Source organism: Habropoda laboriosa, unplaced genomic scaffold (genome assembly GCF_001263275.1).
Source record: "Habropoda laboriosa isolate 0110345459 unplaced genomic scaffold, ASM126327v1 scaffold50, whole genome shotgun sequence".
NCBI lineage: Eukaryota > Metazoa > Arthropoda > Insecta > Hymenoptera > Apidae > Habropoda > Habropoda laboriosa.
This window is the reverse complement of record NW_017100159.1, coordinates 85643-100380: the sequence shown is the minus strand read 5'-3', so window position 1 is coordinate 100380 and position 14738 is coordinate 85643. Positions and strand designations below refer to the sequence as shown.

Here is a 14738-nt window from a genome sequence, read left to right as displayed (position 1 = left end):
CAATAAGTAATATGTATAAACAATAAATTTATTTTTTCACAAATTTTGTCCCATTCGTTGGAAAACCTCCCCTATTTTGTTTCATTTTCTTTCTCTCATTCCCTAGATACCATCATTAGTAATATGTACTGCAAGCTATAAAAACGTATAACGTAAATAAATGTATTTATGATAACTCGAACTAACCGGACATTCTCTAATATATGATGTCAATGATACTGTTTGAACAAAAGTAATCAAAAAGCTTGGAAGATATTGAATACTCATCAAGTTTTCAAAATCTACCGAAATTCTCAAGACTTTGAAACCTATCAAGACATCCAAGACTGAAGAGTTTTAAGCTACGAATCATGTTCGAAGTGATTCGAATTTGTCGCCACATATACAATACAGATTCGAAACGATTCGAAGTATTTCAGATTCCACGAGATTTATACCAGTTATACAGGGTGTTTCCTTTATCCTGAAAAATTGGAATATCTCGTGAGGGACTGAACCTATTAAAAAAAAAAAGGTTGAACAAAAGTTGTTTGATATGAAGGGAGACACTATATGGTGCAAATTATTTTTTTTGCAGGTCGAGTAGTGGGGAGGGATTTCGAAGTTAATTTTATTCTTTTATATGGAATATATACAGAGTGTCCCATTTAAAACAGGTCACCTGAATAACTCGCTTGTTTTTGGAGATAAAAGAAAATGCATCAGACCAAACTTACTTGGTATTAGGGCTATTACTTTTAACCGGGTATCTGAGATACCCGGGTAGATGAAAATAACCCGATCGACCCGGGTATCTCACGAGTACTCGAATATGTACATAAAACAGTCGAAATCTCGGTGACCACTACCGCTGGTGGTTCCCCGGGTAAACAAATGCGGATTGGTCGCGATAGCGATGCAACGATGCCGACGTGTCAAAGTGCACCTGTACCCTACACAATATTGTTTTGAAACCTCTGCCGAAACAGTCGAGGGATAATACTCTCATCTCATGAGATACCCGGATAATTTCTATTTACCCGGGTACTTTCTGATTACCCGAATATTTCACGAGTAACCCGGGTATCTCTTAAGTAACAGCCTTACTTGGTATCGAGGAGCTCATAATCTGATGTTACTAATTTTTTGATAGGTGGAGGAGTCAAGGAGATATGAAGGTCAACTCCGTTTTTTTAAATGGAACGGTATGGTTTTTTTACTTACATTCTGATAGAGTGTTTCAAAACGAATACAATGACCTATTATGAAGGTCATTCAAGGTCACTCAAGGTCAACTAAACAGATTATCTCAAAGCACTCTTGCAATACTTTCGTGTCTTCTCTGGTTGCTGGCATATCGCTCTTGTAATTACTGATAAGGGTCACAGAACATAAAGAAACATTCAGTCACATTGTAAGCTTATCTGTATCCACGAATGTTGTTAGTAGTTTGACTACCGAGTAGAGTACGGTTTCGTAATATTCAATCTTAGTGTTCAATTTTCAAAAATGCGTTACACGGCAGCAGAGAAAGTGGAAATGGTTCTGATTTATGGTGAATGTAATAGAATTATGAGGAAAGCAGTACGTGTGTATGGTACGATCCATGTTCAAGGTCGCCAATTTGAACACTTGTACTAGCAGTGAGTACGTAAATAACATGTTACATGTAAATCGTCGAAGTGTTCGAAGAGTGCTTTGAGATAATCTGTTTAGTTGACCTTGAGTGACTTTGAATGACCTTCATAATAGGTCATTGTATTTGCCTTGAAACCCTCTATCAGAATGTAAGTAAAAAGCCATACCGTTTCATTTAAAAAAACAGAGTTGACCGTCATATCTCCTTGATACCTCCACTTATCAAAAAGTTAGTAACATCAGATTATGAGTCCCTCGATACCAATTAAGTTTGGTCTGATACATTTTCTTCTATCTCCAAAAACAAGCAAGTTATTCGGGTGATCTGTTTTAAATGGTACACCCTGTATATTGTAAAATGTTACAAATTCATCAGTTTCTAAGGAGTCAAGTGAACCGGAGTTGCTGGCTAACGCCTATTAGGCTACACGCCACGCTGTAAATAAAAATCAAACTTATCTCCCGTTATACTTTTCACGTTACCGATATAAATAAACGATTTCTTACTTACTAATGTTCAAGTAAAAAAAAAAAATTTTATAATAAATTACCTTATATGGCAGGTCGTTGAATTCATCTCAACAAATGCCATCGCATTACGAAAGAAACAAAAAAATATATGGTTCCGTTTCAAAAAATGAACTTGACTTTGAAACTCGACCTGCAAAAAAATAATTTGCACTATATGGTGTTCTCCTTCATACCAAACAACTTTTGTTCAAACAGTTTTGTGATAGGTTTAGTCTCTCACAAGATATTCCAATTTTTCAGGATAAAGGAAACGCCCTGTATATGTATGAAAGGTTAATACTGGCGTGTTTGCAGCTATGTCAGTCGTATGTTCTAGCACCTGCAAGGGCATTATCATTTACAAATGGATAGCAGTTCTACTTTTCATGAATGATTTTATTACATATTGTAAAGAATTAATATGGTTAATTTTTTAATTGGATTTTATGTTATTAATGTATTAGTAATGATAATTGAGCCCTTTAAAGCAAAAGTGGTGTAAGTCACAAAAGGCGATTTCTAGATATTGAGGGTTGAAGTAAAAGTTCTGTAAAATTCAGGAATATGAACGAATGTTAAGTCTCTTTTATGTTGTAAGCCTCTGTATAGTTATACCTTAAGCTAATAATGCCATTTTGCCCCTAAAATCAAGTGTATATATAATTATTTTATTCAATATTGTTCTGACTTACACTAATTATTATTAGATGTAATAAAACAGGGATCTGTTTGTTGAGATAGACATTAGTTTCTACTGCTTTATTAATTACCAAACAAATTATCTAAAAAGAAAATGTATAAAATGTGGTTTATATTATCATGAATTTAAATCGAAAAATTATAAGCATGATACAGAAACTTCGTAGATAGCGATAACGTTAAGCTCTTATTTATCGCTTGCTTCTTCGAAATCCAGAAGTCCAATGTCATTTATCTGATACCAAAACTGACTTACACCATTCTTGTATATAGCGTCCATGTCATTCGAGTGGGTGGTTTTTACTTATTTTGCTACCCACCGAGAAACTAACGAAGATATTCTTACACCACTTCTGCACAAAACAGAAGGAAGGTTAATCTTTTGAGATGTTGTGTTAACTCAAGAAGGCAAAAAATTGTCTTACACCACTTTTGCTTTAAACAGCTCAATTATATTATCATTAATAAAGAGTGTAACACTGTTTGTATCAAAAGTTCTTTCGCAGAATTCGAAGAACTAAGTTTATACAGAACTCGTCTTAACAATTTCGTTTTGAATCACTAAATTTTCATAATTGTAAAAGTGTGATTCAAGACCTAAATTAATTAATTGCAGAAAATAAATGTTTTTTTTTTTATATTTTTATAGAAGCGCGAGAGGTCACCAGGGAAAAGAATGGACCGACTTCGACGGAGTTTTCGCGATAGTTTTCGGCGGCGGAAGGAGCCGCATGTACCGGAATCGAGTAAACTTCATCAATGGCAGGCAGATGAAACTGCTGTCCGCTCAGCTACATGCGCTTTTCACGTTAAGGTGCGATCCTCAATTTCATTATTGCACGCCATTCCATTTACACCATGTTGTGCTATCCACTTATATGTACTAATCTTGTTCAAAACAACGCAAAATCTTTTTCCGTTAATGAAATCCAAATATAGGAGTTTAAAACATTTTAATTTCGTTAATTTAATAACATGAAAATTGAAATTTAGTTCGTGTTCCAGAGTGCACCACGTAACTGTCGCCACGATTTTTCAGGCACTTGCAATAATTTGACAAAAACATGTTTTGAATGAAAGGTAACATGAAAGGCTTTCAATCGACTGCAAATTGCAATATAAGAAATTTCCAAAAAATTGTTTTTCGATAAAATGTCGATAATCGATTTTAAATGACACTACGTATCTTTGACTTCACACTGTTGTAGCTGATGTTATGACGAGTTCAACGACCTACTGTACTATGACATTGAAATGACCTCAAATTTTGAAATGTCGACTTAATTAAGGGAAATGTTATTTTTAAAATTATTTTATTTCCATCAAGTTACACATTTCAAAATGAAGGTGAGCTTCAACAAAAAAAAATGTTAATTATACACGCATTACAAAAAGAACATAAACAGCGTACAGAAATAAGCATACATACCTCGTGTAGTGTACCTTTCAGTACCTTTGTGTGTTCAATTATAATAATTGCTCGAATTGTAGCCCATAGTTTTGTAAGCACAATTTCGAACGATGCAATAAATTTGTATTGGTTGCTGCTACAATGATGTTACAACGAACTTCTTGACATGCTATGCGGATTCGCTGCTTTAGGTATGCAATGTTTCGAATTGGCACAGCGTAGAAAAAACCTAATGGAGTTAAATCAGGGAACCGCGTTGACCAAGAATAGGTCCCTAAGTGCCCAACCAACGTTCTCCTTTGTATTTAGGTATTTACTAACGATCCGAGCATTGCAAGGTAGGCATCCGTTTTGTTGGAAATACAACTTATATTGATTTTTGTACGCTATTTATGCTCTCTTTGTAATGTGCATACAGTCAACATTTTGCCTGAAGGTCACCATTTTGAATGTGTAATTTGATTGAAATAAAATAATTTTCAATAGTAACATTTCTGTTGAGTGAACCTAAATTACTGAATTCAATCTGATTAACGTTTATTCCAAACATTTTTTTGTCGAATGATCGGAAGTGCCTGAAAAATAGTGGCGACAATTACGTAGTACACCCTGTATATATAAATATATTATACACATATACAATTAAGAGAAACGTAATAATAACCTTTATCATATTTTAAATGTTTTTTACGAAAATCGAACCGTTAGTAGCTGTAAAATTAGTAAATGTATACAAATAATCGATATTCAAATAGTAGGCCTGCTTTTATATTTTTCCTTTGAAAGTGGTTTGAAACGTAGATCGGAAGGTTTAGATACACATAATGCATATTTCTAAACATAAAAACAAAAGTTATTCACATAACTGATGAACATATAAGCAATTTATATTAAGCTGCCTCTACACTATACTGGGTTCATCACGAATTAGTACCCACAATTTTTTAGGTAGGTACTTCCGATCATCTTACAAAAAAATGTTGTGAACAAAATTTAGTTAGTACTCAATCGGCAAGAAATTGCAGTTTTAGAAATAGCCAAAAATATTTCTCTTCAATAAAAAATGAAGGTCACCATATGTTAGATTTTCTGTAGAAACGGTTTATGGTACGATCGACCGGGAACGGTTATTTTTGAGTTCAGGATTTTCGTTTATTGCTTGCACGGGTCTCATTACCTCCTCCGAGGGTCACTAGAATTGCTTTGCTAGATTTTTAGTAATTTGTGTCCCTCGCGCTCAATAGCCTACGAACATACCATAAACCACGAATTTCCGAACGGCACATCTGTACGCAACGGTCCGCTTGCCGATCAGTCACCCGGAGGAAATTCCAGATTTTTGGGACCTTCCGCCCACCCCTCGCGACCGTCTCCCACCCTTCCAAGGTGACAGCGCGCTAAGGGCGCACTGGAAGGGCGGTAAAGACGATATTAGACACGCTGATTGGCAAATGCAATCGTTAACCATTAACCAATCAGCGTGTCTCAACAAAAATGCCGCTCACGGACGTCCGAGACGCGACGTCGGAGAGTCAGTCGTCGAGTAGTCGTTCAACCACCACGAACAAGGAGAACCAAGGAGCAACCAGCTCACATCACGCGATACCATAGATCAGCTTTTACAAGTCCCAATCATTTGGGTGGTCCTTCGAACCAGTATCTAGACGGCACAACATCGTGCAAACATCCACAAAGCTCGAAAGTTCATCGCCATAACCACGGAAATTAACACCATGACTTTAAAATGGGACTATGTATTTTTGAGTTCATAGTATTATAGGTGATGTCAAGACGAATTCAACGACGTAGTATACTATGACCTTGTGATGACCGTAAATTCAGAAATCGTCACGTACCGATTGCCATGATATTTGACCTAATTGCCGACGATACACATCGTGGAAGCACCGAAAATCTTAAAGAACGCATAATACAGGCATGCAGAAGTGTACATACTTATTCTTTAATTGAAGCTGCACATCAAAATTTGTTACAAAGAGTAGAAACTTTGTGTTGAAAAAAGTGGGATACAGTTCGAACATTTACTTTAATTGATTTGATGTATGTCCTAAATAAAATTTAATTTCCAGTTGTTTATATTATCTTGTGTATGTTTTTCATTTTGTTTTCGTCTGAATGCGGTGCGTTGACGTTATGTATGGTCGAACTAATAATAAGTCAAATATCATGGCAATCGATTCATGACGATTTCTTAATTCAAGGTCATCATAAGGTTATAGTGTACTATGCCGTTAAATTCGTCTTGGCATCACCTATAATACTGTGAATTTAAAAATACATAGTCTCGTTTAAAAAGATTTATAGTGAACTTCGTGTTTTATTGAAGAGAAATGTTTTTTATTATTTTTAAAATTGAAGTTTTGTTGACAACATTTTTTTGTCAGATGATTAGAAGTGCCAAAAAAAATTGTGGGGACTGATTCATGACGCACCCTGTATAACAAAACAGTGTTATAAAACCTTGTTGTACAACATGTTTTTATAACTTGTTACAAGATTGTACCTTTTGGTACTGTAGTAACAAGTTTATAACAAGTTTGTGCAACATTTCGCATCTTATTATTAATAATGGCGACAAACGGTACATGGCAAATGTTTTATAATCGTATCACAGTAGTTTTGACCAACTGGCAACATGTCACAATAGCAATGTTTTATAACTTTCTTTGATACTTACCGACACTTGATGGATACATATAACTTGCTACATAACACCGAAAATATTATTTAACATAATGTTATGTAACATTTTTTTTCTCTTTTTCTAGCAAGTTTTAAAGCTCTGCTAATCAAGTGTTATGTAGATATTATTATAAAAACGTATACATATTTATATACATATTTTTGTAAAAACATGAAATAAAGGTTCAGCTTTTAGCAAGCCTCATTTATCCCATTTCTTTGTCTTTGTCTGAACTCAATATCGATAAAACACATTTTACTCATTCCTGTAAGGATTGATAACATGCCCATAACATCAACGACCAACGCCCTTTCGAGATCGTTCTGTATTTATGAAGCTCGGTTCTGTTCGCATGTATTGATTAATCGAATCAATTTCAATTGTATAGTACCTGGGATGTGTCGAGGTGTTCGAATCAAGGGGTATGCAAGTATGCGAGGAAGCTCTGAAAGTACTTAGGGTAAGCGACACGAAACACACGTAACACCTTTGATTTAATACAAGTACAACTGAAAGAAAGTTTAATCTCAACTTATCTTCTTAAAATGAATTCTTCTAGAATTCGAGACGGCGGCCAGTACGCGCAATTCTCCACGTATCAGGGGACGGTTTGCGAGTGGTTGAAGATGAGACAAAAGGTTTGATCGTCGATCAAACGATAGAGAAGGTTTCCTTTTGTGCTCCAGATCGGAATCACGAGAAGGGATTCAGTTACATCTGTAGAGACGGCACGACCAGACGATGGATGTGCCATGGGTTCTTGGCATTAAAAGAATCGGTAAGTGGAAGTGACAACACACCTGACTTTTGCCTTGTTCTTATTATTATTGGAGTGTCAACGAGGGCTAAGTGTGACGTAACATCTGTCAGTAGAAAAAAATGTGCCTTACGTAAATGAATTAGCATTTTACTATTGATGTTAATGAAGAATGTTTGAGTTTTATACACTTTATGACAGTGCTGTATATTGTCAATAAATATATTACGGCAAAGAGTGATAATTTATTAGACTGTTAATTTTATAGTTGTTATTCATTGTTAATTATTATATTATTTATTGCGTTAATCGTAAAATGTTTAGTACGTATACATTTGTAAAATTTATTCGCATCTTTTGATATTTCTTCATATCATATGATATTTCATTATTGTTTACGCGTAATTAAACTTATTCAATACTTACACGTACTACCAGGAAGTACTACCTTTTAAATATTATGTTGTATAATAAGGAACTATCGTATTTCTAACATTTGTAAATTGATCAAGTGTTCTATTGTTTTGTGTCGAAAAGTTCCAAGTTTTTTTGTGTTAATTTAAAGATCATACAATTATTGGGAAATCTAATGGTAATGTTTGATTGAATTTAAAATACGACCGTCATTCCACCCTGAAAGATCCGATATTTTATATTACACAACCATAAACCATTCGTATCTATACATACACTACCGTAAAAAGGCTAATAATTTGTTTTCCTGCTTAATAATTGAAGTTGTTTTTGTACCGCTTAACGTTATTTGTAGTTACTAGTATCACTTATTTTCACATTAGCAATATACAGGGTGTCCGATATAATATTTACCACGATTTTTCAAGCACTTCCGGTGATCTGACGAAAAAGTATTTTAAACACAACTTGATCAACTTTCAGTTGGCTGTAAGTTGCAATAAAAAAAATTTCGAAAAAGATTTTTTTTCCAATAAAAAGTCAAGATCACCTTCATTTTTTAAATGGTATTACCTACATATTTTTTACTTCATAGTATTATAGAGTTCAATCACCCGGGTACACTGTGACCTTGAAATGATTCTAGACAAATCAGAAGCCGCACCCATTGGTCTACGTATTTTGAATTTAGGTATCCACGAACGGTCTATAATGTACAACAATGAAAAAATGGATTACAATTCGAACATTTGTTATAATTTAAATAAGTTACTTCAATTTTTATTTTTCTGGTTACAATTTTTAATAATAAGTTTAATTTGTTGTCATTTTTTGATTTTATTTCTAGCAGAGGATATATTTACATAAAATTCAACACAAACAAAATAATTTTCCACGAAAACGTTTTCGTTCATTGATTCCACATTTCTGAATTCAAGGTCATTTCAAGGTTACAGTGTACCAGGTGATTGAACGTGTACCAGGTCTTGACATGAGCTACAATACTATGATGTGAAAAATATGTAATGCCTGTAGCGACACCTCCTACGCTCTGCTACCAGAAGGACGGACTAACCGGGAATTCTGGTTAGTCTTCATAAAAGCTCCTGTTTGTATATATAGAACTTTGATCTGAGCCCTTTCAGTCCGTCCTGCGCCATTTAAAAAATGAAGGTGACCTTAAGTTTTCTATGGAGAAAAAAACTTTTTGGAAATTCTTTTTATTGAAACTTGCAGCCGACTGAAAACTGATCAACTTTTGTTGAAAACACTTTTTCGTCAGATCACCAGAAGTACTTGAAAAATCGTAGTGTTATGTGGGACACCCTGTATACATATATGTATGTACATATTTTATAAATATGCATTCAACCGTTAGATGATTAATATTTATTCTCTCTCCTATTTTTGTTTAGTAGGTACATTTTGAAATTTTTTATTATATTTTCTATATTTATTTAAAATAATGAAAACAGATTAATAACAAGTAGTTCATAATTTTTTTTATTTAGAATATAATTGAGTTATTGATCTCATTTACTATTATTTACTATTTAGTACAAAATGCTGTAAAGTATTACTTTTTTAGTAAAAGTCAATAACAGAGAATCTCTATGTCATGAAATTTATTAAATCGCTAGATAATTGTATACTATTGTAGTATCGGGGTCTCCATACCTAAATAGGAAACCGACCAGGGAAAATAGAGAGGCAGTTGTTGGCGTAGTGCGCAAAGGTTCGGCTTGCCAGCTTTAAGTCTCGCGAGTTCTTGATTCCCGTTGGACCCCTCAAAATTTGTCCTCGGTTCCTACACTATCTAATGTGATTTTACATTATACTACAATAAAACAAGTGTTATCTCTCAAATGAAAACTAAATAATAAAATATAAGTTTATACAGAAATGTTTCATATGTATGTAAAAAAGTGATAATTGATTCAGTTAATAAACAAGGAAGATTGATTATCAGTACCATTATTTACTTCATATTTTTTATGAGATATTAAACCTTTCGCTACGAAAGGCATACCTACATATATACAATGACTCTTACTAATATTCGGACACTTTAAAAGAGTATAACTTTTTTAAAACAGAACTTTACTAGATGATGTGTAAAAAAAATTTTTGAAAAAATTGCAATTGGTGGGAATCACGATGAAAATTATAAAGGTCACTTTTTACAACTTTTTTGTCTGAGGTTGTAAAGAATTTTTAGAACATACATTTTGTAGATTTATGTCAATTATATACATGCTGAAAGTTTCATCAAAATCGGTTGATGCAGAAACAAGTGACAGGCATCGAAAGATGTAAGAATCTTTAGATTTATTACAGAAAGATGGAAAAGAAAAGATCAGATCAGAAAAACTGCGATTTTCACAACCTTTAACCGTTTGTAGCTAATAACAATGTTAACCGATTTCGATCAAATTTTCAGCACGTACATATATGGCATGAATCTACAAAACGTGTCTTTTAAATTTTCATTATCGGCTCAGATAAAAAAGTTGTAAAAAGTGACCCTTACTGTTCTCTTCGCGATTCCAACAAATTGCAATTTATTCAAAAATTTTTTTACACATCATCTGGTAAACTAATCCTTCTAACTTCAAAAAAAAAAAAAGTTGTTTGGTCCAGTATTAAGAAAGTTAGGTATAACATTCTAAAGAGTGTCCGAATATTAATAAGTGTCACTGTATACGCTCTGTAAAATGGTTAGTTTATTAACTTATTTTCAGACTTCACAAATAAAATATCGCTGTCGGCTGAAAGTCAGATGACATCAAATTTCAATCATACGTATCTTTATTTTTATGCAAGCGTTGAATAATAACTGTTTCGTCTAGTACTTAGCGAGCATTGTTTGTCTCCAGCGTGCCGTAGCGAAAAAGTTAATCTTTCCACGAAAAGCAGTAAAAGAGTTGGTTCTATTATTGAGAAATTCCATTGAGTTCATACTTAATACATATCCACCCTGTTCCTTTAGGGGGAGCGTTTGAGTCATGCTGTGGGCTGTGCTTTTGCTGCATGCCTGGAAAGAAAGCAGCGAAGGGACAAAGAATGTGGTGTCACGATGACGTTTGATTCGAAAACTTCAACTTTCACCAGGAGCGGCAGCTTCAGGCAACCATCTCTAACCGAACGATTGCAGGATTCGCGCGAACGCGCTGTAGGTCAGTGAGTTTTCCTACTAATACATTACTTTTTACAAAAGAATACATGTATAATAAAATAAACATTTTATTACATAATTTTTAATTTATTTTATTAATTTGAGTTTAAAACAATAATTATGCAATATATGGATTTTGAAATTGTGGGTTGAAAAATTTGATCACCAATTGTTTGTTTATTCAGAAATTCTTTACTGTTAATTGTATTGTTGTATCTCCTCTAGATATAAAATACATATGTATGTGAGATTAGACACATTCTCATTTACAAGAACCAAACTAAAGTAATTAATTAAAATTTGTAGTGATTTATGATTAAATATATATTTGAGAAATGATTGTTAACTTGTTGATCAGAGATGACGAGTTAACTCGTCATTGGAAAATACTTCCACAGTGGGCAAGACGAGTTAATTCGTCACAGAACTTTAAAGATTACACTAGCATACTCAACATCGATGTATTATTTGATTCTTATTCCCATCACATGGTGTATCGCCCAATGTTTATTCACTTTTTTTTTTGTTTCAATCAACGAAATCCAAATGTTGCGATCTCATTAGGGCGCAACGAAGCCTTGGTTTGGCGGATTATGACAATAAACGATTTAGTCACATTTGGCCGCCAGACCGAGGTGCCGACGTTCGGCAAACCACCATATACCCCCCCGTGGACGCACCGGCGCGACACTCAGACAATAGGTCCCAAAACACTTGGGACCATAAAACATTCGTTACCGGGACCATAAAAATCACATCTTTCGTCGATCAATAGTAAAACATGCCACATTTTCCACCTCCATAACACAACACCAATGAGAACCAACACAGCGTCTATGTATACACCTACACACCATCGAAACGCGAATTATTGTTAGACCAATGAACGATATACATCGTCACGACGGCAGATACAGTTTTTCCAAAGACTCGCCCGAGAGTCTCGTAACACGTTACATCAGACTCGATCGAGAGTCACCTTCTAAGTTTCAATACGGTCATCCGGATTAATTTCCCGGTGACCAGCGCTTGAGCGACCGTCGCGAGTGCGCGTAAGCAGGATTTATGACCCTGCGAAATTCACTGAAGAATTGCGGAGCAAGGGACGCAACACCAAGCTACAATCGCCACTTATTTCAATAGGAAATATCGAAACAACTTGCATACGGCTTATGTATATACCATATTGAAACTTATATTTTGTTCTGTTTTATCTTGAATAAAAATGAATGATTTGACCAGGCTTACATTAGGACAGGACACTGCAAACTTACACATGACTACCTAATAAAAAAAAACAGGACCACCAACGTGTAACGTCTGTAAGCAAATTATATCGACCAAACACCTACTATTCGAATGCAGAAGATACCACACCCAAAGACAAAAATATAAAATAACATCGACAGCGGCCTTCAAGTCACAGAAACACGTAGAAAATACCTTAAACTATCTAAAGGACATCAACATCTGCCATAACATATAATCGGATAGAAATGAAGAAAACAGGACCTAGTCGTCGCTAATGTCATGAAGATTGATGCGACGTAAAACTCGAAATACAAAAAAAAAAAAATGAATGATTCTGACAACAACTTTCCTTTATTTAATAAAAAATGGACATACCTAATTCTGCCCACAAGTGATAGTGATAATATTAAAACGGATGATGAACGCACAAGCGAGGTTAACATTGAGCTTGAAAATGCAAGTACAAGTGAAGTAGAACATGAAAATGGAAATACGGTTGAGACAAAAGTTGAAAATATAAATACGAGAACAGTTACATAGGATAGTGAAGGAACTGTAAGAACTTCATTATGCTCTACGTACACGTAGTTTCATTAAATTCACGATGACAGTACCTAATATGTACAATAATATAAACGTGGCATTTCAAAATTAACACCCCAAGTACGCAGTGACTATACGGGGGGGGCAAAAGCGACTGCTGAAATTGCAACTTATAAGATATCAATCAGCGGATTGAAAAAATATTATAGGAAAATATTCTTACATCTTTTGGATATTTCTCATAAATTTAATACTTATAAGTTATACATACAATCGAGATAATGGAAAGCTACATACAGGGTGAACGAAGTATCTTGATCACCTCGAATATCTCACTTGTTTTTGATAATATGAAAAAGTATTAAAGGAAAACTTTATTTAGTTCGAAGGGGCAAATATTATGGTACTCAGAGAATGTTTCTCAGGGCCATATTTTTCGAAATTTCAAGGTCATCCATATTTTTCTAAATGGGTGTACATATTTTTATCATTATGACGTAATAGTTGAGGTCAAGACCTATCCAAAGACCTATAATACCGCGACCTTCACGTGACCTTCAGTACGAAAAATTCAGACTTATTTTCCATGCATTTATTTTATTGAAGGAACTTTAACCGGAACAAAGTATGTTGCGTTTTTATAAAATAATTTGCAAGTTCTTTTAGAAGACTCACCGCTAGAAGTTCGGATGCAAATACGGTACCAACATGAGGGTTGTTCGGCACATAATGCTCGTCCGGCACGTGAAGTTCTTAATCGAATGTTTTCTAATCGTTAAATTTGTCGCGGTGCTATTTCAGTCCCCTAGATTTTTTCTTATGGGTTACGATAAAAAAAAGTTCACAAAGATGTTCCTATAACACCAGGAAACATGCAACAACGAATTATTGTTGCATGCTCAACAATGAATGATGATGCAAATTTATTTGAAACAATTAGACATTTACTTAGAGCACTTAGGGCAAGTACAAACATCGATCACAATTAGAATAATGTCGTTTTCTCAAATGAAGCTTCCTTTGGGCACAGTCTATATTTCGCCGTGCTTGGTCTTCACCTACCAACAGATTGGCCTATAGGACAGTTAACACTGCAGACTGGCTATTTCAAGTCAAAAATATCCCGTACAGCCGGCTATTTTTCTTCACTTGAATATACAGTAATATCTCTCACATTGTCGCTCTGGTCGGAACTGAAAGGCGTCAGTTTGGGTAGAGGAGACACGGTTTCCGAGGGTCACAGCCCGCCTTTGTAGTTCGCCGAACGAAGATAAGGATGAAATGAGGGTCGAGGTAACCGAGCGATTTAAACACCAGCGTTTTTATTTTTAACTTTTTCTCTATGAAAAAGTTATTAATATATTGATGAGATTGTTCTGATTAAAATGAGACCAAACACGATATAATTTGAACAACATTTACTTATTAATACTTATTGAGTAACTCATTTGATTTCATTATCGCTTTGAATAAATTACAAAAACGGATTATTAAAAAAATACGTGAAATATTTGTACATATTGTCCGTCGAATATAAGCTGTGCCTTCACATTTACCGTCAAGTGCATAAGCGGTGCCTGGAAAATTTTCACAGCTTACATACATGAAGGCACGGCCCGTGTGATAGCGACAATGTGAAGGGAGGAACAAAACTGAA

At 34.5% G+C, this 14738-nt stretch overlaps 1 protein-coding gene across 1 annotated transcript in view; it reads left to right on the top strand.

Annotated features, from left to right (window-relative positions):
• LOC108577217 (protein numb homolog) overlaps positions 1 to 14738 on the top strand; it is a 323128-nt gene that overhangs the window by 266264 nt on the left and 42126 nt on the right. The window contains exons 3-6 of the mRNA XM_017940352.1: positions 3476 to 3640; positions 7330 to 7401; positions 7501 to 7719; positions 11102 to 11288. Coding sequence (XP_017795841.1) covers positions 3503 to 3640; positions 7330 to 7401; positions 7501 to 7719; positions 11102 to 11288 — 616 coding nt within the window. The 5' untranslated portion in view covers positions 3476 to 3502. The remainder of the gene's footprint in view (positions 1 to 3475; positions 3641 to 7329; positions 7402 to 7500; positions 7720 to 11101; positions 11289 to 14738) is intronic.